Source organism: Canis lupus, chromosome 1, assembly GCF_048164855.1.
Source record: "Canis lupus baileyi chromosome 1, mCanLup2.hap1, whole genome shotgun sequence".
NCBI classification, from domain to species: Eukaryota; Metazoa; Chordata; class Mammalia; order Carnivora; family Canidae; genus Canis; species Canis lupus.
In genome coordinates, this window is record NC_132838.1 from 91,834,250 (window position 1) to 91,862,220 (window position 27,971).

Sequence of the window (27,971 nt, forward strand, 5' to 3'; positions counted from 1 at the left end):
TGCGGAGGGTTTGCGCCCTGGGCGTGGCTTCCGGGGCCCCGCCCCCTGCCACGTGGCCTCCCCATCGGCCTCAGCCCGTTGGTTGGCCCTCCGGGTGCTGCTTCCGCTGCGGGTGCGAAACGGAAATGCTCCCCTAGGGGCTTTGTGAGGATGAGGCGATGTTGGTCGAGCGGCCCAGGAGGATGCGCACGATTTCCCGGGGTTAGGAGCCACTAGAACTACATGGAAGGTTTTTGTTTTTATTCTTTATTTTTTTTTTTGTTTGCTTTCAGTCAGCCTGAACTTAAAAAGGGTATGATCCTTGACTGTCCATATTCCACTCTTTTGGGTTGACCCAGTAACATCCTTGACAGCATTTTCTCCCCACACTAGTGTAGGGTGAGCCAGCCTAGGGCCAGGAGGAAGAAGTCTTGAAGCTGCTGCTCTTCTGCGTTCCAGAAGGAATACCCATCCCCAGTTGTGTCAATAGGATGGTTAAAGGTGGGGGAGACCTGCGCCTGCCCCATGTCTGTGTGGGCGTGGGACTGTTGGAGGGCATGGTGGATTTGTTTGACGATTCTTGTTGGTGTTCAGGAAACAGCGTTGGGTCCTGGAACCCAGACACCCTAATAAATGTAGGGTGTACTGTGGGACATCAAGAATTGGGTTCCACTTTTGCCATCACGGAACGCAGTCTGGATTTGCATTTGGGATTGAATCAACAAATAACTGGACTTTATTAGTGGGGCCACTTTAAAATAAGGAAGCAGCTTGGATAACAGCTTCCGCCACCCCAACAGGGAAAGGAGGAGGCTTTATGGTCCAAATGGCATGATGTGGCTCAATGGCCAACCCAGCCAACAAGGACAGACATAAGCTCATTTTACCCCTCTTCCATCAAAACGGTCTTGTGACCATGAAAAATGGAGTGATCACAACTTAAAAGGGAATTGGAAGCCTCCGATGTCATGCCTGGGCTTTTTGGCGGGGATGATACGGCTGTGTGTAGTTGACACCTAGATAGATACATTTTTACGGAAGGCACATTTAAACTACAATTTCGAGAGCCATAGCAAGGGCCTTGACGTTTCCTCCCTCCGGGCTCTGGAGTCTTTCTCGTCCCTTACTGTCAGGTATGCTGCTTTTTTCCACCCCCATGTGCCGGAGTTTATGATGTGTGTTGTTCAGAGCTTGCATTAGGATGAACAGAATTTGAAAGTTCTTTTCATGTGTTGAGAAGCACTGAGCATTTTCTGTATCAGTCTGTGCGAGTATTGAGAAAGGGGGGTAGAGAAATGAATAAAACGGAATGCCTGAAAGCATAGTGGGAAAGAGCTATAAAGGAAGAACACGTACCCAGTTATGAGTACAGTGTGGTGTACGGGGGGCACGGTGCAGGAGAAGTAAAGGCCTCACTCAAGTCTTCTTGTGGGCAGGGTGAGGATTCCCATGTAGACCGCAGGGGTGGTGGACGAGGCAGAAGCACTTGGTGTCGTGTGGCGGGCAGCCATGGTGATAAGGAAAAGCAGGACCCTCTAGAGACCATGTGAATCCAAGAAGGACGGGTCCCTGCAGTGCAAGGAATGGGGGGAAAGCATGGGACAAGGCAGTGGGTATGAGGACGGATGTGACTTCTCAGAGGTGTGACTGATGAGACTCCAGAGCAGACCCGATGTGAGAGAGGAGGATCTACAGATCACCCTTGGGTCCCTGGTAAGTGAATGTGGTGCCACTCACAGGAACTCGGGTGAAAGAACAGGTGGCATGTGTGGGTGCCACGTGCACGTGTGCACAGCTACCCCGCCCAGCCTACTCCCTCCCTGGAAGTCCGATTTCTCTCTATGGCTATAAACTGCCCTTGATGTTGTGATTATGTTGCTAGTATTGACTATCCCTTCAGGACTAGCCAAGAAGCTCTTTTAGATGAAATTTATTTTTAGCAGTGTTGTCACCAGACATGGTGTCTTTCTCTAATAGGGGAGAGAGGCTATGATCTGCTATGGATCTCGGTCTCAAGCACTTTTGTGTATAGTAGCCCTAATTAGACTAGAGAGAAACTGTTGTGAAATAGTAGTGTGACCACGTAGACACACTTGTAGAAAATCTTCCTTCCAGGTGAAGAGCCTTTCTTCCTATATTGGATATTTGGCGCTTAGCCTCAGGGCTGACAGTTTATCTTATGTAGCTACAGCCTGGTGAGGTCATAACTTCATGCGTTGTCTGGGATGGTGCTCCCCAGACTGGGGTCCTCAAACTCCAGCCCTATAGCTTCTGCAGTGAGAGACGCTGAGAAATCTGACCAAAAATAACCTGTTGAACTTCGTTCCACCTGGTGTATCCCCAAAACTCCTTGGACGAACAGACCCCTTTTTCCAGGGAAAACAGTTAAAAATCCATGAAGCATGTGTTCCATGGAGCACACTTTGGGAAATGCTGAGGAGTTGCATTTCATCCAGGGAGAGTTTGCTCAGGGAAATGTGGGTTTCGGTACTTTATTTTTCCCTCATAACAAATACTGATACTTTTCATCTGTTCAATCAAATAGGCTATTTTGACTCCTGGCGACTTGACACTTATTTATGATGCTCGGCCAATTATACCCACATAAAGCAAGTGGGCAGCCTGCAAATAAACTTAGCCTGTTCTCTTTCCAAGGCGCAGAAGGCCTCCGGAGGCTTCCAGGGTCAGTCTGGCCCGGAAATCCAGGGTCTCTGCCTCTCAGAGCTGCAGACCAATACCAGCATAAATGACCTCTCTCTGAGGGAGGAGGAGGAGGAGGAGTCCCAGCTGGAATAACAAACCAGATTTTCTTACAGGCTGATAAAACTGTCTTTAAAGCCACTCTACAAGCATTTTAATAAAAAATGGATTGCTCCATAAGATGGCAGTTATTGGACATATATGTTCTTTCATATATGTTGGGGGAAAAAATCTGCCTCTTTCCTTAGAATCACATGTCCTATGTCTTCCTTAGGAGTTTGCTGAAACAGCAATTTAAGACAAGGCAGTGCTCTGGTGCCCCCTTAAACCCACCCTTTTAACACAGTGACGCTTGGGACCTGTGGCTCAGATGGGGAAGCGTTTGATTTTGTTTGCCTGTGAACGTTTTGTGCTTTTGAGTTTGGTCACCTTTCAGCTGAAACCTTGGAAGAGTTTTTACTATTACAAAGTAGAGGCACAGGGTTGGATCAAAGGATAAAATACCCAGGGGAAGGGAAGGTGGATCCTTGCCTTTTGAAAGGACAGCATTCTTCGAGTCCTGTCCAGGTCTACAGGAAGACATGACATAAACTGGTGAAATAGTTTACCAAGGTCACAAGTGAACAGGTGGGCAGTAAAGACTCTATACTTTTACCTGCTCCTGGGAAACGTCAAGTGAGAAAAAGGGGAGAAACAACCAGACATCCTGGCTCTTTATTTCTAAAAGAGTCACGTGATAGATGATAGATCTCAAAGTTTCCTCAAAATGATTGTCTAAGCAAGTAAGTAATATTCTTGGAATCCCATGTCCTGGTGAGCACCTTTGATTCAAAGTAATAAGTTCAAGGAGAGAAACCTGAAGAAAGAAATAGGAACTTAATAGTATATTAGATTTTGATGGTTGTGATACATTAAAGATTTTATGGAATTATTCTTTTCTACTATTTATTTGGCCTTATTATGGTAGAATTAAAAGATGCCAGTTGGTGAAATGTGCTATTTATGGTGATATAAATAAAAGTTGATCATATACCCCTTAGATATCATTTCCCCGGAAAAAATTAGTTTAGATTTTTGACTTACAGCATGTTTTTAAAGAAGGTAGCCCAGTAAAAGTGTTTGAGACCTACTTTATTTATGGATAATGATATGGTTCCAAATTACATTAGAGTGTAAATTCTCATTCTGTTGAATCCTAGTATGTTGTTGTGAATATTTATTTATGCTCTGGCATATCTCCTTGTGGTCCGTAGTTTATGACTTTTTAAAAACCTACTTGCGGTTGTACTGCATTTACAATTTGATGCTCTGTGTTTGTGTTTTTGTTTATTTTTATTGAAGGTCACAACAAGGATTTTTCCCTTCTTTAAGGTATACTCTTCAGATTCAGAATTTCAGACTCTAGCATTCCTTTGCCCTTTTCCCAATAAATATTCTGGATGGTTTAAATTAGTTATTTTAAATAATGCTGTGATGAACATCGTTCATGTATGTGTCTGTAATATGGACAAACTTATGTTACATATGTGTGTTATTAGCCTAGAATAGATCACCAAAAATAGAACCATGCAGCAGGGTAAACTGTATTTAAGACTCTTGATAAAGCCTTGCTGCTTTTTCTTACTGAGCTGAGTGAGCCCTTAATCAACTGCTAACATCTGGGCATTTACCTTACATTAACCCAATGTAATCGTATTTTTGTTGATAACTTGGGCACGTCCTGTTATCTATAGTCCTAACTCAACCCTGGGTGACTTTTAACAGCTACCACTTCACTGTGAAAAGCAAATCTACCCGCATCGCATTCTGTTTTGCCATAACCTCCTGTATCCTTTAGGTTTCCAAGCTTGTTAGGAATTATCAATCAATACTCAGTAAGACTCAGGTGAGAGATCGCAATAGTGAACACAGCACATGTGCTTGTCACACCTGTTTTGTGCCTGGCTCGGGTCTTTGGGGGCTCTCTGGGAAGTGGGTGCCTATTGTGTTTCAGGTGCATTTTTAAGTGGTTTGTATTTAACCCTATAGGAATCTGACACTGAAAAGCAACAGCATACTTTGACCTACTACCCTCCAATATTGAGGGCATTTTTTTTTTTAAAGTTTTCTTCCCAAAAGGGTTCCTGTGTTTGATTCCTTTAGGATTATAATAACTTTTTCTTTTGTAAAATCCTTCCAAGTGGGTATTCTAAATCATGACATTTTTTTTTTTTTTAATGGAGGCAGGATAGGTTTTGTTTAGTTAATGTGGTTATTTCCATGTTAGATAAATTCTCTTTTTTCAGAAGTATCTATTATTCATGATTGTCAACGGATTAGCCTGGGCAGATAAAAAGAAAATCATGAAACAAAAACCAAAAAACCTCTCACCCAATACCTTATCTTCTTGGTTTAGATTTGCAGGGAAGGCACAACAGCTGGCATTTTAGAGGAGTAGGTTCCTTAGCTTGCATTTCAGGCTTCTGCCCTCTTCCAGATTTGTCCTACCTAACATGCAATCAGAAGTAAAGCTGATGTTTATATAATGTTCATCACGTATGCTGTCACTATTTAGAGTCCCAGGAGTACAGATGTGAAAGTAGCGTCATTTGGTTTATTGAAGTAATGGGAAAGAAGTTGGTTCCCAGATGAAGCACAGCAAAGTTCACCTCACTTGTGTGTCTGCGTATCCGTGCGCATAGAGGCCGTACATGCAGGGTTTGCAAACCACCATTCCCATGGTGGCACGCACGCCACGACACCATGGCCGTGTGTCCCTGTGCCCATTCACCTCTGTGGAGGGGAACCTCGGGGCAGCTTGCCCCCCAGCACCTGTAAACTCCATGAGGTACACACTGTTGTTTTATATTTTAGGTTCTACTCCTCCCACCCAGGTTCTTCCTTATCCAGGTCATGGTTGCTCTTCTGTGATAGGTCACTATACGAAATAGAGGTGAAGTCATGGACCATCAGTGCATTCCTTTTTCAGAGGAGGGGAGCGGGTATCGCTTCTGTCATGGAGAGCAGTGTACTTCCAGCCAACAATTTATACTTCAGCCTTAAATTGTATAAAATGACATAATGGAAAATACCTGGGAAGGGGGGTGGTAAGTTAAGCATTTCAACAGAAACAGAACACCTTCGGCAAACCATTATACAATTAGTCCATTGTCCTGGACTTAAAAAAACTTTCCAGCACTGAAAAAAAAAAAAAAAAGGGCATTTAAAAAGGTATATTGAAAAAGCCTTTGCTCAGCTTAAGTTTGAGAGAGAAATGCCAAGAATTCAAAACTCTGGCAGGCTGTTTCACTTCCTTTTTAATTTATTTTTTTAACCTTTAATTTAGGAAAGAAGTTCTTGTAGTGATCTGTCAGCAAGTGGTTCTCCTACCTCGATGCATTCTTTAAGATTTTTTTTAATTTATTTTTTCTTTTAGAGAGTCCATATACAGTGTGGTGTGTGTGGAGGGGAGAGGGAGAAGCAGACTCCCCACTGAGCAGGGAGCTGGACTCTGGAATTGATACCATGACCCTAGGATCCTGACCCTTAACTAACTGAGCCACGTGGGTGCCCCAAACTCACTACATTCTATAGGTCATGTAAAGCTGGATGCCTTCCTGACATTCCTGCCTGAGCTGGCCCTATAGGTCATGTAGAGCTGGATGCCTTCCTGACATTCCTGCCTGAGCTGGCCCTGCCTCTGACAGGGATGGGGAAGGTTTTTAGCTACATGTTAAGATGTTTCCACCCTCTTCGGAAAAGAGAGAAGAAAAAAAACCCACGTATATAAAAGAATTAAGTTCTGGGCAGTGAAGTACGAAGGGTTAGTGTGAGAGTAAGAATTTCTTCCCTTTGTTATGGAGGATGGGTTCTTGAAGTATGGTTGGAAGTATGGAGACTGGGAATTAGTAACTAAGTAGGCATTGGCCATGGTCTTCACAGGCACACAGGAAAGAAGCTGTCCTGACCAGAAGAGTCAGGTCATCAGTACAGACAGGGTTTGCAGAGAATGAGCTGAGGAGGGCTTTGAAAGCCAGACTGAGATGTCTGTATGATGATCGAACCAACATCCACAAGAGGTATTTTCCCGTAGCTTCCAAGTATTCCAGTTGCTCCTGTCCTCTGTCTTTAGGGAGACAGGAGAAAGGAAGTAGGATGGGAATATTGAGTCATATGAGCACTAACTTTTGAAACCATCTGAACCAAATAAATTTGGTATTATTTTCTAAGTGAGAATGTTCGGCTGTCTCCTCGATGAGCACAGGTCAATTCTGGTCGCGTCTCATCACAGGATCTAGAATCCTCACAACCTGACTAAGGGTAGAGACATCAGACCAAGGTTGCTTTGGCCATTTTGCCCCTGTTCGAAAGCACTTTATCACATTCTTGGTGTAAACAGCTGATTTCTTATTTCACCAGTCTTACAGTTGAAATCAAGAGTCTGTCCGTCACAGGTGTACAAAGATGTCCTTGTAACCCATCAATAGAAAAATGACACCATCTGTTGGCAATGTACAAAATGACAGCATGAAGATGTCATTGAGGGTCAGGTGTTCAATCTTGAGTTTACAAAGGGGTCTGACTTTTGATTGTTGAGAAGACAAGGATGGAAATAGGAAAACTGATACCGATAAATTGCCTTTCAGATACTCTTGTTTCAAACAGGTAAAATGTTTGTGTATATAAATCTCAGAATGGTAGGAAAAGAAACAACCCAGAAGTTGTGGCCCCGTGTTGAAGGTGATAGTAAATAAACTGGTTTTTGTCATATACCTTGTGGTATGATTTATGGAGGTACAAACACATTTATCAGCCAGGGGTGGGGGGAGGGCGGGTAGGGGTGGCTGTGGGGTGGGAGACGCTTGTTGGTTCTTCCCACGATAACCTAAAAATCCAATTGCCTGGTAAACTGCTGTGTTCTTAAACCTCTTGTGTGTGCCCCTGATTTTCATATTCATGAAGCTCATATATGTATCTTTAAAAAAAAAAAATAAAGCAGAGACCCAGCTTAACAGAAAAACTCGCCCATTCCTTTGACAGAGGATTTTCGGTTAATTTATGCAGGCCCCTATGCTCTTCAGCATTTTCCCCACTGGTTGCTAAGCAACCATTTGAGTTACTGCGCATGCCTTTTTTATGATAACTGTCATTATGAATATTTTTTAATTATACAGCTGGGACTATGGATTAAAACAGCATATTGTCACTCATTCTTAGCCACAGCTTCTAGCATCCTTGCACACTCCTGGGCTCACCTTCTAGAATTTACATGGCCGTGATTGATGTTTATTTTTTGGTATGTCTGCCTTCACAAAGGACGTAGAGACGGCATTGTAAGGGAAGCAAGATTTTTGTGAAAAATGACTCCACCATACCTCACAAGCTGCCATTGATCTGGATAGGCCAAGTCTGATGTTAGAATCTTGAACTAAATTGGATCTTTGTTCCTTTGACCGTGCCTGCTTCTAATATTCTAAGTGATGTTAAAAGCTTATAATGCTTTATAGACTGTTTTTCAGAGTTATAAATCACTAAGCATTTGTTGCTATTAGTATTTGCTTTCAAATAAAGCTACCATGGATTTGAGGGAGGGTACCACATTAATCCCGGACACACAGGGCATCCATACTTACTAAATGTGTTCTTTTCTGCCCAAATGGCTCCATATGCACAGGAGTACAGTTAGGCAATCTGAAGGGGTTCCTCTGGCAAATAATAATAAAGGTATGCCTGGGTCACAGTGTGTAAAATATTCTCAAAGGAATAAGACAGAAAAGAAGGACACACAAAAGCTTTTCATTTGAGTTTCCAGAGTACATTCTAACATACCATTTCCTAAGTACACAGGGAGTTTGAAGACAAAGGAGCGTGGAAATAAAGCTATTGTATTTTTTTTTTTACCAACTCAGTTATTATTCATTTAAAAATGGAATTGTTGGTTGAATAGGACATTTTAAATATTTCTATCAAAAAGCAGAGATGGGTTCACTCGGAAAGGAACTCACAGTGGACTTCCCATATCCGATGTGTGACAGAAGAAGGATCTAATGGCATTTTAATGTGATTTCAGAGTTAGCACAAGGAGCATTAATCTCGAGGACAGTTGTGGGATTTCTCTTGATTTAAAGGGCCCTGTGTCTATAAGCATGGGACACAGTTTGCTTTTTTGACACTTTCTGAAATCTCTTTTTTGGTAGCGTATGATCGGATATGTTTTTGTTTGTTTCTCCCACCCTACAGTTCAGGGCGGCAGCTCAGTGAAGTCTTCATTCAGTTACCTTCGAGGAAGGAATTACCAGAATATTATGAATTAATTAGGAAGCCGGTGGATTTCAAAAAAATAAAGGTAGATATTTTGTTTTACAAGCTTTATAAAAAAAGAAGGATAAATTCATTGAAATGATGACAGGACTTGGCAGTGTCATCCTGTCTGACCCCTATGGACACCGCCCTCCCCCCCACACACATGCCATCTAGGGCTTGTCACTAGAATGACTCAGATATCCTTGGGCCTTTATATGTATCTTATTATGTCGAGAGCACATATTGTATGATACTGCGTTTTATTGAAGAAGTTTCAAACTCTTCCCCCCCCCCCCCGCCCCCATCCTTTTGCTGTTCTGGTTTCCCATCCCCTGCTCCTCCTTCCCCCTTACAAGAAGGGACACCCAAGTGTGGTATCTCTGAATGTCACCCCCTGGAGTTGTGCAGACCTGCATCCCCTGCAGGGCGGTTGGCTGTGAAGACAAAGGGAAAAATTAGGCTTTTTTTTTTTTTTACCAAATAATGATTTTTTGCATTTTTTTCCCCCTCTCCTTTTCTTTCCTCTATTTTATCCAAAATTTGCATTAGGAAAGAATTCGTAATCACAAGTACCGGAGCCTGGGTGACCTGGAGAAAGATGTCATGCTTCTCTGTCACAATGCTCAGACGTTCAACTTGGAGGGATCCCAGGTGTGTCTTGAGTTGTCTGAAAAATGTTTAACCTTATAGGTGCTTCTGTGCTTTTAAGTGATACATTTCATTTTCTAAGGTTTGAATCATTGCTACTCCCTTGGGCAGAATCAAAAATAAGAAATAAAAGCCTACAGTTGCTAGCTAGCATGTAAGTAAATTGTGGCTTTGGCACTTCCAAATTAAGGCCAGCCCCTTTGTACCATAGCTGTGCTAGCTCCTACTGGGTGTTTCCCTTCAAGGCTTGGCTTCTAATTGGAGGAATTCCAGGAAATCACTTAGTGTAATGCTTAAAAGGCTAGAAGTACAGTTTTTGCTTTTGTAGAGACTGTGAATTTGATGATACTCACCTTCGTTTCTCTGACCATAACCTTGCATCAGGAAGTGAAACTACTGTAATTTAAAACAAAACAAAACAAAAATATATCTAGAGAAAAACCACTGCCTCTGATTGCTTACAGAAAATGCTTGTCAAGCCAGCTGCAATAAAGAACTGCCCTTGCCTACTACTGTGTAGAAATGAATGACACTCAGTTGATTAGAATAACTAGGGGGAGGATTCTCTCACTTTAATTATACCCTGGTCCCACTCTCCTTTTGTAGGCGCCCCCTTTTTCTTGTCTGTATTTCTGGCCCAATGCTCTTGTATCTTGAAAAAGAAAGGAGAGGTCAGTGTGTCTGCCACCCATTACAGTGTCAAGCCACTGTTAAGTTCTTGGAGTTTCTTTCCAGATCTTGTTTTTCACCTTCATGTCAATTCTAGCCATTAAAATGGAGAGAACACCAGATTCCTTGCATAAGCTTTCTCTAAAAAGACTGTACATTTCCAGACTCATGGTGGTGTGTGACCAAAACACTAGTTCTTGAGAGCATGTCTTCTGTGTTCAAGGCATTATTCAAAGAATGCAAGAATGAACACGAGGACACAGAGGGTATGTAAGAGTCAGCAAGGATGTGTTCTGTGAATGCCCACTTGCAGTCCCTGCATAGGTTTTTGGGATCTTCATATTCTGCTGGGGCAGCATGGTACCATACATCCAGTCCCCTTCAGTGCTGCAGTCTCCCTGCCCACCCACAGCCTGTCTTGCATAAGAAGTAGAGTCACACATGGCCTCTCGATTGGCTTCCTTCTTACTGCCTCCTGGATACTAGTTGCTCTCTCTCTTACCACCTTTTTCTGCCTGTCTACTACCCACCATCACCATGTGGTATTGGGTTCTAGACCGAATTCCATCTCCATAGGCTCCTTTGCAAAAATTGTATCTCTACCCTCATGCTGTAGCCACCTTCTCCACTGCTTCTCAACCTAAACAGTTTGTGGTCCAATCACAAGGGCCCCATGAACACCTGCATCCCTGGATACACATGCTGTTGCAAGAAATAGGACAGAGAGAGCCTGTGTACCCTTAATATGGTCACAAGACCACAACATCTTGCATAATGCAGTCCATGGTCATCACCAGGAAATGGACCTTGGTGCAATGCCAGAGGCATGCCCCTCCTTCTCACTTGGTTTCCTTCCCTAAAATCCCCCCCCCCCCCTTTCTCAGCCCTGATGGAATCCTCCTCACCTGTGAATATGCAGCTGAATTCTGATTTTTGGCAAATTCTGTCCCGGAAACCCCACCCCAGAGCCCCTCCCCATCCTCTGTTCCCTTGTACTAAGTCCTTTGGTACTCTCTCCAGGGTGCCTCATCACCTTCAAGTGTGTGGCTCCTCTTTACAATGAAGGATTCTGTTCTAGAGCCAGAGCCATTGTTTACTATGGTTTTGTATTTGTTGAAACACCTGAAATGTATCATTGTCACCATTTTTAAGGGTACAGTTCAGTAGTACTAAGTATGTTGTCTTGATTGTGCAACAGATTTCCAGAACTCTTTCATCTGGTAAAGCTGAAACTCTATACCCATGAAACACCTCCCCAGAGACAGCTCCCCCCATCCTTGGGAACCACTATTCTATTTTGTATTTCTATGAATTTGACTACTTTAGTTGCTTCATATACATGACTCAGTCAGTATGTGTGTGTCTGTGTGTGTATACATATATATATAAATTCATTTTCCATATATACTGCCTTTTAACCATCCATCCATTGATCAATGGACATGGACACTGGGTCGGCTTTGACTCTTGGCTGTTTTTTTTTTAAAGATAATATTTATTTATTCATGAGAGACCCAGAGAGAGAGAGAGAGAGAGAGAGAGAGAGGCAGAGACACAGGCAGAGGGAGAAGCAGGCTTCAGGCAGGGACCAGATGTGGGACTCGATCCCAGGTCTCCAGGATCACACCCCGGGCTGAAGGCAGGAGCTAAAACGCTGAGCCACCCGGGTTGCCCCGACTCTTGGCTATTAAGAAAATAATGTGCTGTAAACATGGGTGTGCAGCTCTCCCTTTAAGATCTTGCTCTCAGTTCTTTTGGACATATACCCAGAGGTGGGGTAGCGGGATCAAATGGTACTTCTGTTTTCAGTTTTTTGAGAAACGGGACCACTTTTGAACTTTAGGTCTTAGCAAATGCACAGGGCTGTGCTCAGGTATGTGCATACACTAAAAGTGAAGTATTGATTGGAATAGTAATGGCTGATACCGATTAATAATAAAGAACAGCTTCCATTTGTTAGGGGATTTGCATTTTATTTTTTTAATTTTTTTTAATTTTTATTTATTTATGATAGTTACAGAGAGAGAGAGAGGCAGAGACACAGGCAGAGGGAGAAGCAGGCTCCATGCACCGGGAGCCCGATGTGGGATTTGATCCCGGGTCTCCAGGATCGCGCCCTGGGCCAAAGGCAGGCGCCAAACCGCTGCGCCACCCAGGGATCCCGGGATTTGCATTTTAAAGAAGGTTGCTTTACCACAGTATCTGATAGAACAATTCAAATTTAGTTTTTTAAAATACTCCTTTTGTTGGCAAAATGAGAGGCTATTTTATGGAAGCTCACCATTCCCTAAGTATCTGTGCCCTTACACACACACACACACACACATTATTTCACCTGCAAATGGACTTTTTCCCCTAAGAATAAGTGTGTCTATATTTGAGTTCAGTGTTTTCCTATTGGGTTTTCTGCTGCCATAAAAGCTATTACTGATGGAAGATAACAGGATTCACGTGTAACAAAGCAGGTGTGTTCCTCGAAGAGAAGAGCACACTGTAGATGAGAATCTAGGGGGCTTCGGTTTGCAGTTTTTAACCAATGCCACTCTGACCCGCTAGATCTATGAAGACTCGATCGTCTTACAGTCTGTGTTTAAGAGTGCTCGGCAGAAAATTGCCAAAGAGGAAGAGAGTGAGGACGAAAGCAACGAAGAGGAGGAGGAGGAAGATGAGGAGGAGTCTGAGTCAGAAGGTAAGTCCAAGCCTGTGCTTCTTCCACTTCTTTGCCCTTTGCTGCCTGCATAGACGGTTCTACTGATGCTAACGAAAAACTAGAGTCCAGCAGATCTGGATTCCACTTCTTCGTCTCCTGTGTCCTCACTGGGCAACCTCAGGCAGTGTGCTTAACCCTGCTCAAGGTTGCTTTCCTTCTCTATAAAACCCAGGTACTAAAAACACCCCCATGCATGCATGGAGCTTAGCATAGGGCCAGCTGCCATGCACTCACTCACTGAATGTTGTCTCTGAAAACTCAGTGTAAAATACAATTTCTACCAACATTGCTGTTCATACCACCTATGTTATGTAACACAGTGGCCTTCTCACCTGGAGGGACTGATGGGCATTGATTCCTGGGCACCACACCCAGAGTGTCGGTTCTATAACCCGTGTTGGGGCTTGCGAGCATTTCTAACCCATTCCCAGGGAATCCTGAGGCTGCTGGGCCCAGGACCACACTGTGAAAATCCCTGTCTTAGAAAATGATAATGGTCAAAAAGAGTTGGAAACGTGGTCCATCTTATCCATCATGGATCAGACACTCATCCCACCTTTATTTAAAATTTTGGTATTCAGGGCAGCCCTGGTGGCCCAGTGGTTTAGGGCCACCTTCAGACCGGGGTGTGATCCTGGAGACCCGGGATCGAGTCCCACATCAGGCTCCCTGCACAGAGCCTGCTTCTCCCTCTGCCTGTCTCTCTCTCTGTCATGAATAAATAAATAAAATCTTAATAAAATGGAAGAATTACTTAAAAAAATAAAAAATTTTGGTATTCATTATGGATTTTTTTTTTTTTTTGCTGCATTAATTTTGAGTTTTTCAAATACTGTGTTAGTGTCTTTACTTTGATTACTGAGTTTTGGTGCCTTCAGAAATTTTTTTAAATTAAGTTTTTAATTTTAATGGCAGAATAGTTCCATACAGTGTTCTGTTAGTTTCAGGAGTACAATAATAGAGTGATTCAGCAACTCTACACTCCTCAGTGCTCTGCAGATGGGTGCTATCCTTAATCCCTATCACAGAAGTCCCCATCCCTCCATCCCCCTCTGGTAACCATCAGTTCTTTATAGTTAAGAGTTTGTTTCTTGGTTTGTCTCCTTTCCTTTGCTCGGTTGGTCTGTGTGTGTGTCTTAAATCCCAAATATGAGTGAAATCATGGTATTTGTCTTTCTCTGACTTATTTCATTTAGCAGAATACTCTAGCTCCATCCATGTCATTGCAAATGGCAAAACATCATTCTTTTTATGGCTGCATAATATTCCCGTGTGTGTGTGTGGACGTGTGTGCACAACACATCTTTGTCTGTTCAGAAATTTTGCACCCAAGGCAAATAACCTCTTGTGTCTTAGCTTCACCCCAGCTCTGGTTGATAACCCTTATATTGACAAGATCAAGGCTGTCCTCAAAAGTCTCAACTTTTTTTTTTTTTTTTTAAGAGATTTTATTCATGAGAGACAGAGGCAGAGGGAGAAGCAGGCTCCATGCAGGGAGCCCAATGTGGGACTCGATCCTGGGTCTCCAGGATCACATCCTGGGCTGAAGGCAGGTGCTAAACCGCTGAGATACCCGGGGATCCCAAGTCTCAACTTTCTTACCGAATTATGTCCTCACCCGTACCTCCTCCCCAAGTAATAAATCCCAATGGTTTAGGGTCTACTATGTCAAACACTATAGGTAGACTTCAAATTTATTAGATTTGTTCCTGAGGACACAGTGCAGACGACTCGGAAAGTATTTTCTTAACAAAGGACAGTGTGTAATTCCATGATGTGGTATACACGTAACATTTTGAGAATTTGCCTTCCAGTTTTTTTCTCTCCCTATTTTCTTTATAAAAAGCCCAGCACACTGGTTCGCAGCCTAATTTTTCTATATTATGAACATTTTCCTATGGCAGTAAGTGCCTTCATATAGCAATATAAACGTTCATTAATGGAGTCTAACACAATGTATCAATCTCACTCTTAAATAATGTCCTGAAAATGTTTACCCATATATCACTGCAGACATTTTCCAAACATCTGATGTGTGCACACTGCCCCATGGCCTGGAGTTTCTATCTTTGTCAGCAGTGTGCTTGAGTGTCTCACTCCCCACACCCACACCTGTCCTCAGTGTCATTCTTCTCAATGATTCTGCCTTTTATTAATTTAACCTTTCCCAACTTTGTACAGTTATTCCCCAGTTCTGATATCCCAGCATGTGAGGTCTTTGGTCTACATAACAGACCTTAGCTAGAAAGTTCCTGATTTCAGAGCCACATCTCTAATCTGTTTTCAGAGAGCTGCCCTTTTACTCCAAGCAGTTTAGTTTGAGCTCTCTTGAGACGCAGTGTGTTAACTTGCTGTGGTCGCCGTAACAAATCACCACAAACATAGTGGCTTAACACAACATTCATTTATTAGCTCACAGTTCTGTAGGGCACAGTGTGCTGTGGGTGTCTCTGGACCAAAATCAGGGTGCCCGTGTCCTGCACTCCTCGATGGAGGCTGAAGGCGAGAACCCAGGTCCCATGCATCTTTCTCACGCTGTTTCCCTTCGACCCTCTCTTCTTCTACATCCTTTTAAAATTGAGTATATAACAGATATGTTAATTTCAGGTGTACAATCTAAGGATTCAATAGTTGTCTATATTGTAAAACGTTCACCACAGTAAATCTGGTTCAGATCCATCACCACAAATACTTAGAAATGTTTTCTTTTGCTGGGAATGTAAAAGATGTACTTTGTTAGCAACTGTCACGTATACAGTATTATTAACTACAGTTAACGTGCTCTACCTTAAACCACTGGACTATTTTATACCTATAAGTTATACCTTTTGACCCCCTTTACTCATCCTCCAATCCCCACCTCTGGTAACTAGCCTCAGGGATTTTTTTTGGTTTTATTCTTAAGAATTCACATTTAAGGGGGATCCCTGGGTGGCGCAGCGGTTTAGCGCCTGCCTTTGGCCCAGGGCCCGATCCTGGAGACCCGGGATCGAGTCCCACGTCAGGCTCCCGGTGCATGGGGCCTGCTTCTCCCTCTGCCTGTGTCTCTGCCTCTCTCTCTCTCTCTCTCTGTGACTATCATAAATAAATTAAAAAAAAAAAAATTCACATTTAAGCAAGATCATACAGTTATTTATCTTGCTCATTTCACTTAATCTAAGGCCCTCTGGGCCCATCTTGTTGCCACAAATGGCAAGATTTCATCTTCTTTATGGCTGAACAGTATTCCACTACACATGCGCGTGTGCGCGCACACACATTTTTTTTATTTACCCATCAGTGGGCACTTAGTTGTTTCAAATCTTCAGTATAAGTAATGCCACAATAAACATGGGGGTTCATCTTTTTGATTTAGTATTTTCTCTATGTAAACACCCACCCATGTAAATTGCTGGATTATGATTATTTTTAATTTTTGAGGACCCTCTATACGGTCTTCCATGGTGGCTGCACAAATTCACATCCCCATGAACAGTGTACAACGGTCCCCTTTTCTCCATATCCTCACTCAGATAATAATCTTACTTATTACAGTCTTTTTGATACTAGCTATTTTAACAGATGTGAGGGGATACCCCATTGTGGTTGTGAGCTCCCATTTCCCTGATGACGAGACATGATAAGCACCTTTTTATGTACTTGTTGCCCATCTGTGTATATCTTTGGGAAAATGTTCAATTTCTTGGCCCATTTTTGAATCAGGGTGGTTTGCTATTGAGTTACAGAAGATCTTTACAGATTTTGAATATTAACTCTGTAACAGAGAGGATATGCAGCGTTTTTTTTTTTTTTTCGCCCATTTGGTAGGTTGCATTTTCATTTTGTGGATGGTTTCCATTGCTGTGCAGAAACTTTTTCGCCTAATAGAGTCACACTTGTTTATTTTTGCTTTTGTTGGCAATGATTTTTCAGATTGGACACCATAAACAAAGTCAAGACCAGTGTCAAGGATCTTACTGCCTGTTTTCTTCCGGGACTTTTATGGTTTCAGGTCTTAGGCTCAAGTCTTTAATCCATGTTGAAATAATTCTTGTTATATAATTTTTGTATGGTGTAAGATAGTGATCCAGTTTCATTTTTTTTCCTGTTTTCCCAGTGCCATTTACTGAAGAGACTGTCCCTTTGCCATTATACATTCTTGGCTCCTTTGTTGTTAACTGAGTGTGCTTTATTTCTGGGCTCTCTGTTCTGTTCCAGTGATGTATGTGTCTGTTTTTAATGCCAGTACTATACAGTTTTGATTGCTATAGCTTTGTAATATAGTTTGAAATCAATGAGTGTGGTACCTCTGGCTTTGTTCTTTCTCAGGATTGCTTTGGCTACACTGGATCTTTTGTGGTTTCATACAGCTTTAAGGGATTGTTCTCTTTCTGTAAAAAAAAAAAAAAATCCATTGGAATACTGATAGACTGCATTGAATCTACCAGTTGCTTTGGGTAATATGGACATGTTAACAATGTTTCTTCCAGTTGCTAGCACTAATATTTTTGCCATTTCTCTGTGTATGCTTCAGTTTGTTTCATTAATGTCTGATAGCTTTCAGTTTATAGGTCTTTAACCTCCGTGGTTAAATTTATTCCTAGGTATTTTATTCTTTGTGAGGCATCTGTAAATGGAATACTTTTCTTAATTTCTTTCTGATAGCTTGTTAGTAATGTATAGAGATACAAAAGATTTTGGCATTCTGATTTTGTATCCTTCCACTGAATTCTTCAATTAGCTCTAACACATTTAATTTGAAGACTCTAAGAGAATCTTAGAGTTTTTCTATGTGTAATATTATTTGCACATAGTGATTATTTTTTTTCTTCCTTTCCAAATTTTTTTTCTTCTTCTTGCCTAACTGCTCCAGGTAGGACTTCCAATACTGTGTTGAATAAAAGTGGGAAGAGTGAACATCCTTGTTTTTGATCCTGATCTTAGAGGAATTCAGCTTTTCTCCATCAAGTATAGTATTCATTGTAGGCTTGTCATATAGGGCCTTTACTATGTTGATGTATGGTTCCTCTATATGTACTTTGTTGAGAGTTTCTTTCACAAATGGCTGTTGAATTTTTTCATGCTTTTTCTACATCTATTGAGATATCATGATTTTTATCCATTGTTTTGTTAATATGGTGCATCACATTGATTGAGTTATGGATTTGAACCATTCTTGCATCACTGAAATAAATCTCCTTTAAGATTTTATTTTTAACTAATCTTTATAAATCTTTATACCCAACATGGGGCTCAAATTTACACAAGAGTTGTGTGCTCTATCAACTGAGCCAGCCAGGCACCTTAGAATAAATTGCTCTTGATTGTGGTATATGATCCTTTTAGTATTGTTCAATTTGTATTGCTAATATTTTGTTGACAAGTTTTCCACCTGTACTCATCAGGGATAAGGGATACTGGCCTGTAATATTCTTTCCCTGTAGCATCCTTGTGTGGTTTTGGTACCAGCATAATACTGGCCTTGGAAAATGAGTTTGGAAGTATTTCTTCCTCTTCTTTGAGTTTGAGAGAATTGGTATTCATTTTTTTTTTTTCAATGTTTAGTAGAATTCACCAGTGAAGCTGTCTGGTCCCAGACTTCTGTCAATTGGGAAGTGTTTGATTACTAATTTGATCTCTTTACACAGTAATTGATCTGTTTATATTTTCTATCTTTTTACAATTCAGTCTTGGTAGGTTGTATATTCCTAGGAATTTATTTCTTTTAAGCTGTCAGATTTGTTGGCATATGAACAATTGTTCATAGTAGTCACTTAAGATCCTTTGTATTTCAGTAGTAGCAGTTGTAACTTCTCTTTCATTTTTGATTCTGAGACCTTTTTTTCTTGGTGAGCATAGCTAAAAATTCATCAATTTTGCTTGTTTTCAAAGAAACAGCTTTTTAGTTTCATTGATCTTTTCTATTATCTTTTTACTCTCCAGTTAGTTCTGCTCTGATCTAAATTATCTCCTCCTTTCCACTAAGCTTTGGACTTGTTCTATTCTTGTTCTAGTTGCTTGAGATATAAAGGTAGGTTGTTTAAGGTTTTTCTTCTTTCTTAGAAGTGCTTTTGCTGCCTAAGTTTTGGTTTACTGTGTTTTCATTTTCATTTGTCTTAAGGTATTTTATTTCTCCTTTGATTTTTGTTGTTGATCCTTGGTTGTTCAGTAACATTGTTTAATCTCCACGTGTGTGAATTTTCTAGTTTTCTTCTCATAATTGATATCTATTTTCATAGCATTTGATCAGTAAACGGTGCTTTATATTAAAGTCTTCTTAAGATTTGCTTTGTGGCCTTACATATGTATGACTTATCCTGGAGATTAAGAAGAATGTGTATTCTATTGCTTTTGGATGAAATGTCCTGTAGGTGTCTTTGAAATCCCTCTGATCCAACATGTCACTTAGGACCGATGTTTCCTCATTTCTTTTCTGTATGGTTGATCTCTCCATTGATGTAATTGGAGTCCTAAAGTCATGTGCTATTATTGTATTGCTATCTATATCTTTCTTTAGGTCTGTTAATATTTGCTTTATGTTTTTGGGTGTGCCTATGATGGGTGCATAAACATTCACAAATGCTATATCCCCTTGGTGGATTGACCCGTTCATCATTATGTAATGATCTTTTTCTTATTGGAATTGTCTTTAAAGGTTTATTTTGTCTGATATAACTATAGCTTTCCCAGCTGTGCTTTGGCTTTGATTTGCATGGAATATCTTTTTCCATCCCTTGATTTTTGTCTGTGTTTCTTTAGATCTGAATTCTTTTGTAGGCAGCAGAGTGGTGGATCTTTTTTATTGAAGTATCATTGACATACGATATCCTCTTAGTTTCAGGTGTACATCATAGTGACTTGATATTTTTATATATTACAAACCGGTCCCCACAGTAAGTCTAGTTATCCTCTGAATCCATAAAAAGTTATTACCTTATTATTGGCTGTATTCCCTATGCTGTCCATTATATCTCCAAGACTTTATTTATAAATGGAAGTTTGTACCTCTTAATATCCTTCACAACTCCTCCTCAACCTGGTAACCATTTTTTTTCCTGTAAGTGTAGTCTGTTTTATTCATTTTATTTTTTAGATTCTATATGCAAGTGAAATCAACATGGTATTTGTCTTTCTCTGCCTGACTTATTTCACTTAGCATAATAGCCTCTTGATCTATCCAATTTGCAGTAAATGGCAGGATTTCACTTTTTTACGGCTGAGGACTTTTATTGTGTACCCATATGTCACATCTTATTTATCCACGTATCTATTGATGGATACTTAGGTATTCTTCCATATCTTGCCTGTTGCAAATGATACGGAAATGAACATAGGGCTACATCTCTCTTTGAATTCATATTTTCCTTTTTCAGATAAATACCCAGAAGTGGAATTGCTGGATCATGTGGTAATACTATTTTTAATTTTTTAAGGCATCTCCGTTCTCTGTAGTGGCTGCACAAACTTACATTCCCCCCAGCAGTGCATGAGGATTCCTTTTTCTTCCACATCCTCACCAACACTTACACTTCTTTTTGATAATAGCCAATCTGACAGGTGTGAGGCACTATCTCATTGTGGTTTTGATTTATATTCCCCTGACGATGAGTGATGTTGAGCCTCTTTTCATGTGCCTGTTGGCTGGCATCTTTGGGAAAATAACCATTCAAGTCCTCTGCCCATTTTTTAACTGTGTTGTATTCGATACTAAGTTTTGTAAATTCTTTATATATTTTGGATATGAATCCCTCATTGGATGTATGATTTGCAAATATCTTTAACATTCAGTAGGTTGTCTTTTCATTTTGTTGGTGGTGTTTCCTTCACTATACAAAAGCTTTTTAGTTTGATGTAGCCCCTTTGGTTTATTTTAGCTTTTGTTGCCCTTCCCTGAAGAAACTAGCACCAAAAAGAATATTAAAACGGATGTTGAAGAGCTTACTGTGTGTTTTCTTGTAGGAGTTTGATGGTTTCAGGTCTCACATTTAACCTTTTATTGCATTTTGAATTTATTTTGTCTTTGGTATAAGATAGTGGTCCAGTTTCACCTTTTTGCATGTAGCTATCCAGTTTTCCTGTCATCATTTATTGAAGACATTGTCTTTCCCCCATTATATAGTCTTGTCCTTGTCATAGATTGACCATATAAATATGGGTTTATTTCTGAGCTCTCTATCCTATTCTATTGATCTATGTGTCTCTCTTTGTGCCAGTACTATGATGTTTTCATTATTATAGTTTGAAATCAGGGATCTTGATACCTCTGCCTTTGTTCTCAAGACTGCTTTGGCTATATGACATCCTTTGTGGTTCTATACAAATTTTAGGATTTATTTGTTCCAGTTCTATAAAAGGTGCCATTGATACTTTCATGGAGATTGTATTGAATGTTTAGATTACTGTGGATGGTATGGACATTTTAATAATACTAATTTTTCTGACCCATGAGCATGGAATATCATTCATTGTTATCTTCAATTTCTTTCATCTCTTTGGTTAAATTCATCCATAGGTATTTTCTTTTTTTGATGTAATCCTAAGTAGGATTGTTTCCTAAATATCTCTGATAGCTCATTAGCAGTACATGGAAACATAAATGATTTCCGTATGTTGATGTTTGTATTGTAACTACTTTGCCAAATCATTTATTCATTCTAAATAGTGTTTTGGTGGCGTATTGAGGCTTTTCTATATATAGTGTCAACGTCCTCTGTAAATAGTGACACTTTCACTTTTTCCTTTCCAATGTGGATGCATTTTATTTCTTCGTCTTCAGTAACTGCTCTGGTTAGGACTTCCAATACCACGTTGAATAAAAGTAGCAAGAATAGGCATCTTTGGCTTATTCTTGTTCTTAGAGAAAGAGATGTTTTTCACCATTTGAATAGGTTATTAGCTGTGGGGTTTTTGTATATGGTCTTCATTATGTTGAGGTATGTTCCCTGTATACCTACTTTGTTAAGAATCTTTATCCTAAATGACTGTTGCATTTTATCAGATGTGTTTTTGGCATCTATTGAGATAGAATTTTTATACTTTGTTTTGTTAATGTAGTATATTATATTCTTTTGTGGATTTGAACCATCCTGCATCCCTGAAATAAATCTCACTTGACTGGTATGTGATCTTTTAATGCATTGTTGGATTCAATTTGCTAATATTGAGAGATATTTGCTAATATTGAGAGATAGTAACAATTTGCTAATATAGAGAATCTTTGCATCTGTGTCCTTCATGTATATTAGCCTGTGTTTTCTTTTCTTGTAGTGTCTTTGTGTGGTATCAGGGTAATGCTGGCCTTAAAGAAGGAATTCTTTCAAATTCATTGTACAAGTTTTGGAATAATTGAGAAGGATAGGTTATAACTGTTGCTAGAAGTCACCTGTAAAGCTTTCTGGTCCTGGACTTAGAAAATCTGAATAGAGCAAATCCAAGTAATGAAATTGAATCTGTTTCATGGGTTTTTAAATTACTATTTCTTCATAATTGGGGCTTAGAAGATAGTTTCTGGGAATTGATGATTTTTTTTTTCTGTTTTCCAACTCATTGGCATATAACTGTTTATAGCAGTTGCTTATGTGCCTTTGCATTTCTGATTTTATTTAAGCCTTTTTCTCTTAATGAGTCTGGCTAGAGGTTTATCAATTTTTTATATCATTTCAAACAATGTTTAGTTACATTGATGCATTTTATTTTTTTAGTCTCAGTTTCACTTCTTTCCTCTCTGATTTATCTTCTTTGACTAACTTTGGGCTTTCCCTTGTTTCTTGAGGTGTGCTTGTATTGCCATGAACTTCCATCTGAGAACTGCTTGTGTTGCATGCACAGATTTTGAAACCTTGTATTTCTGTTTTCAGTTGTGCAAGAGATTTTTTAAATTTCCTTTTTCATTTCTTTGTTGACTCAGTGGTTGTTGAGAATGTTTAGTAGCCACATCTTTGTGGATCTTTTATCCAGTTTCCTTCTTGTGATTTCTAGTTTCATACTGTTGTAGTTTAAAAAAAAAAAAAAAAGGACTTTCCATGATTTCATTCTTCTTAGATTTATTGAGAACTGTTCTGTGACACAACATGTTATCAGTCCTGGACAATGGTGTCTGCAGCCCTGAAAAGAATATCTTCTCCAGTGTTTGGATGGAATGTTCTCTATACATATGTTAACTTCATGTGATCTCATGTGTCATTTAAGGCCATCAACTGATGTGTAAGCAAAGTAATATACATGAAAGGTGGGGGGCTTTTACTGTCCTTTTCTTCCTTTATAGTCTTTAATATTTGCTTCATGTATTTAGGTGTTCCTATATTCAGTGCATAAATATATATGAATGTTATATCTTCTTGGATTGACCTTTTCATCATCATGCAATGCCTTTCTTTTTTCCTTTTTAAAGACTTCCCTTAGTCTAACTATTGTTGCTCTAGGTTTTCATTGGCATGGAGTTTTGTTTTGTTTTGTTCCATTCCTTCCCTCTAAGTCTGTGTATCTGTAGGCCTGGAGGAAGTTTCTTACAGGCAGCCAAGAACTGGGTCTTTTTTTTTTTTTTAATCCATTCAGTCAACCTGTCTTTTGGCCTCTTTAGTTCATTTATATTATTGATAGCTATGTGCTTATTGCCATTTAGTTGTTTTCTGGAATGTTTATGGTTCTTCTCTGAACCTTTCTTTTGCATTTCTTCACATCTGTGGTTTCATGACTCGGTTTAGTGGTATCCTTAGTTCTTTTGATCTTTTGTGTATTTACTGTAGGTCTTCGCTTTGTATTGCCAGGAGACTTTTATAGCAGTGTATTTTAACCTGATAACAACTTAAATTTTAACATATTCTAAAGCTCAACATCTTTACTGTCCCCTCTCTACCTTTTTAGGTTTCTTTTTTTCTTTGAGAGAGAGAGCACCAGTAGAGGGAGAGGCCAAGGGAGAGGGAAAAGCAGGCTCCTCCCTCAGCAGTTAGCCTGTTGTGGGGCTCAGTCCCAGGACCCTGAGATCATGACCCGAGCTGAAGGCAGACACTTAACCGACTGAGGCGCCCCCTCCTTGTTTTACTATGACTTTTGTCTTTTAACCTTCCTACTAACTTTACAAGTGATCAGTTCACTACCTTTACTATATATTTACAGTGAGATTTATTTTTTCCATACAATTTGCTACTAATCTGCACCCTTCATTTTTAGCTGAAAAAGTCATCACTCTTCTTATAAGGCTTGTTTGGTGTTGATGAACTTTAGCTGTTGCTTATCTGGAAAACCTCTTTCTCTCTCCAATTCTGAATGATAAACTTGCCAGGTAGAATATTCCTAGTTGGCTTTTTTTTTTTTTTTTTCTTTGAGCACTTTTACTGTGCCTGTAGCAGCTGCTACTTTCCGGCATAGAAAGTTTCTGCTGAAAAATCTGCTGCTACTCTTAGGGGATTTTCTTAGTACTTTTCAAGGCACTCCAGGCCCAGTTTCCTTCGGGCTTCTGTGGAACTCCCCTCTGGAGCTTTAAGTTCAGTCCTTGCATTCTCCTCTTCTGCTTTTACTGGGTACTCGTTTGCATTCTCTGCCTCTTTGTGGAAGTTCTCACTGTGTTCCCTGTCCAGTGAGCACTTTTGTGGCCATTATTTTCAACTCCTCATCTGAAACAGTCCCTAAGAAAATGGAGGTAAGGGGTCGGGGGCACCTGGGTGGCTCAGTGGTTGAGCATCTGCCTTTGGCTCAGGTCGTGATCCCAAGATCCTGGGATTGAGTCCCTCATCAGGCTCCCCACAGGGAGCCTGCTTCTCCCTCTCTCTGTGTGTCTCATGAATAAATAAAATCTTTTTTTTAAAAATGGAGGTAAGGGCAGGGGTACACCTAAGTTTTTATCTTCCTCTTTTGTTTTGAACACATTCCTGTGTCTCTTCATTTTCCTTGACTCTGTGTTGGTTTCAATGCATGAGTTAAACCACCATTTTTCTCACTCTTGATAGAGATGTAACTTCCTTAGCCCTATCCCTGTTCTTTGTTAGCAGCCTCTTTTATTTTTAGTGGCAACCATGTTAAGGTTGTGCCAAAGACCAGTCATCCTCTCAAAGGGGAGGATCTCCGTGAGCTTAGATGCCAGACCCTCGGGCAGCAACTTGTCAAGTAGGTGATCATACACAGTGCTGCTGGATCCTCAGCATGAGCCAGCTGGCCACCAGAGCCAGGTGACCTCGAGATGTCCCCTGGCTGGCCATCCTCTAGGCAGCCTTTTGAGGGATACTGGCTTGCCAGAGTGTGGCAGAAGAGGAGCTCAAGGATCATGCCCACCCTGTAAGATCCTGTGCAAGGACAACTGTTTGTCCTTAGATAGATGTGGGTTTCATTAGAAACTTGCCCCACACACCACATCTGTGCCTCTTGCCCCAAAAGACTGCGATAATTGGACTCTTGTCTTTGGCTGTGCCCTGAGGGGGTCCTAACTGCTAAACCTGGGGTACCAGAGGAGTACACAAGCTCCTGTCCAAGATGTAAACTGGTAAGCCAGAGGGAAAGTGCAAAGAAGTCTCCATCCTGAGAGGGCTCCCCAGCAGACCTTGAAGTGGGCATCAAATTAGGTGCCTGCCCCTTTTAACAAAACCAAGAAGCCTCTTTCACCTAAAGTCTGAGTGGGGCTCAGTCATTGCCTGGGTCCTCAGGCAGGAGACCCACCTCTCAGCTCATTAGAGCCTCGGGACATTTTCTTACATGCAAGACCCACTGGTTTTCAAAGTTAGATGTTTTAGGGACTCCTCCTTCAGGTGCAGGTCTTAAAGGTTGGTATACCCAATGTGGGGTTCAAGCCTTTAACGCCTCTGGGAGAGTCTCCAAGTTTGGAGTTCCCTCCTGATTTTGGGTCACCCACCCCAGGGGTGGGGTTTGGGGTGAGTGTAACTCAGCCTCTCCAGCCTTTTTGATGTGTTTTCCTTAGTTACCTACTGTATAGGGGTCACTCAGCTCATATGGGGGGCTTTGTTTCCTGTGGATTGGGTATGTTCTTGAGTTCAGAATGTTCCTTCATTGCCATCATGAACCAGTCCTTTCTGAAGGAGTCGGGAGCTCACCTGGTTCATCCAGGATGTCTCCGCTTCTCAAGGTCAGCTGCTCTTGCCATGTAATGTCACATTTTGGGATTAGGACTATTATTCTGCGTGCCACCCTTGATAATTAGTAGTTTCATGAGTCCATAAAGGCAATATCCTAAAGGTGGAGGATGCTATTTATAGTGCTCAGCTGCTGGTCCAGGCTTTCAGCCTGGTTCTGCCAGGCAGCCTGTCAAGTGGGTTTCCTGGAGGTTCGTGTCCACCAACACCTGAGCCTGATAGTTTTAGAGTATCCCACACACCAGGATGTACTTAAATTATGTACTTGAAAAGACATTTTCTTAAATTTTCTGTCTTGTGCCCTTTTACACTTCGCAGGGATTTTTCTGCACTACAAATGTCAGGAAGGCCTCCACCTGTATAGATAGAGATTTCACTCTTTCTTTTCACTGAGACATTTTTTTGAGGCCTTTATATCTTTAAGCATTTCTATTACTTGGTCGACCTTTTCATCTCCCATCTTTTCTTCTTTTCCTACACCACGCCAACCACCAGCCCCTACACCTTATAGTCCATTCTGAGCGGACATTTGGGTACAAGGGTTGGAAGCCTTGACTAGGAGAGAACCACTGTGCAGACTCGGGATGGGCAGAGGGCCTATGCTGGCACTACCCTTCAGAACAGCTCAGATCTCAACTGTGTTGTCAATTTTTTGTAAATGTAGTGATGGGTTCCTCCACAAAAGAAGTGTGAAAATCTCTCCTCTCTAAGCTTCCCTCTGGAGCTCTAATTCCCTCCAGGATAGTAGTATCTCTTTCTAGGTGCCTTGAGAGAGTCCCACACCTTCAGTGAGTTCATCAAGTATTCTATAGATACCCATCCCAGAACAGTGCCGTGGAACAGATGTTCCCTGTATGTTGGGCTACAACACTTACCTCCGTGGCATTGCGTGTTGAACTCTCCCACGAGTTTTTCTTTATTCCGATCCTTAGAATAGCCCTGTACAGGTGAATAGGAGTGCTGTCATCCTGAAGGTTAATTTAACAGGACACTTAGAAGTTTCCCATATGGATATATTCACCATACCTCCCCCAAATTCTGCTAGATCTGTCAAGAAAGAGGTTTACAGCCGCTTTGCTTTACACTGGCAAATAAAACAAAAACTGGGAACTTCAGCACCCATCACTGCCTTCCTTTATCCTGCTTAAATCATTTATAGCAGACAGTTAAGGTAGAACATTTTCAGGCGTTGGAAAGAATGAGGCAGGTATATATCAATGGATAGAAATGTCCCACATTATGTGAGAATAAAGGCGAGGCCTCAAATTTGGGCATGCATAAAGCAAGTGGATATATGGGAACACGCGCCTGAATTCTCTATATTGTCTCGCTGTACGATTTATAAACTATAAATTGGTTTTTTTTCTAGAAATAATCACCAGGAAGAATAAGGAGATCCTAGAGATGGGGAAAGAAAGTGTTAATAATCATTTAACTTTCCATTTTGTACTTTTCTGTGCTGTTATTATTCAACTTTGAATTTTCCTTTTAAGTCAACTACTTACACAGTAACATTGGCCTTAAAAAAAAAAAAAAAAGATTTATACTTAACTTTGTAAGGAAAAAGTACAATTCTGTTGAATAAACACCCACAACCCTCCCCAAGTAGGAAAGACAGCTCTGCTTATCCTGCTGAGGAAGATCCCTGTCTGACCATTAGGAAGCTGCAAAAGGACCCCCCCCACTGCCTTCCAGGGGATCTCATCCCCTAGTGTTGCCGGTTTTGGGTAACAGTGTAATTCTACTCACCAACACATCTTGGTTAGGAGGATGAAGAGGGTGCTACCAGGACGATGGACAACAGGCATAAGACGAGAACTTTTCGGGTGCTCTGGGACCTTTGGTTTGTCCTCTGCAGCATGATGATCTTCTTACTACAGGGAAGTCGAAGAACTTCCCTGCGATTCCTCACTACTGTTTTGTTT

General features: G+C 40.9%; 1 protein-coding gene and 1 long non-coding RNA gene across 6 annotated transcripts in view; one reads left to right on the forward strand and one right to left on the reverse strand.

The window, feature by feature from the left end:
* Positions 1 to 27,971, forward strand: part of SMARCA2 (SWI/SNF related BAF chromatin remodeling complex subunit ATPase 2) — a 175,340-nt gene that overhangs the window by 145,208 nt on the left and 2,161 nt on the right. For all 5 annotated transcript variants that reach the window (XM_072839584.1, XM_072839609.1, XM_072839585.1 and 2 more), the window contains 3 exons: positions 8,899 to 9,004; positions 9,511 to 9,612; positions 12,835 to 12,967. In XM_072839584.1, the coding sequence (XP_072695685.1) occupies positions 8,899 to 9,004; positions 9,511 to 9,612; positions 12,835 to 12,967 (341 nt within the window). The remainder of the gene's footprint in view (positions 1 to 8,898; positions 9,005 to 9,510; positions 9,613 to 12,834; positions 12,968 to 27,971) is intronic.
* Positions 15,382 to 27,968, reverse strand: LOC140640358 (uncharacterized). Its single transcript, XR_012037049.1, has 3 exons — positions 27,796 to 27,968; positions 26,922 to 26,985; positions 15,382 to 15,556 (listed from the first exon to the last, which is right to left on the reverse strand). It is a non-coding gene; the product is annotated as an uncharacterized lncRNA (long non-coding RNA).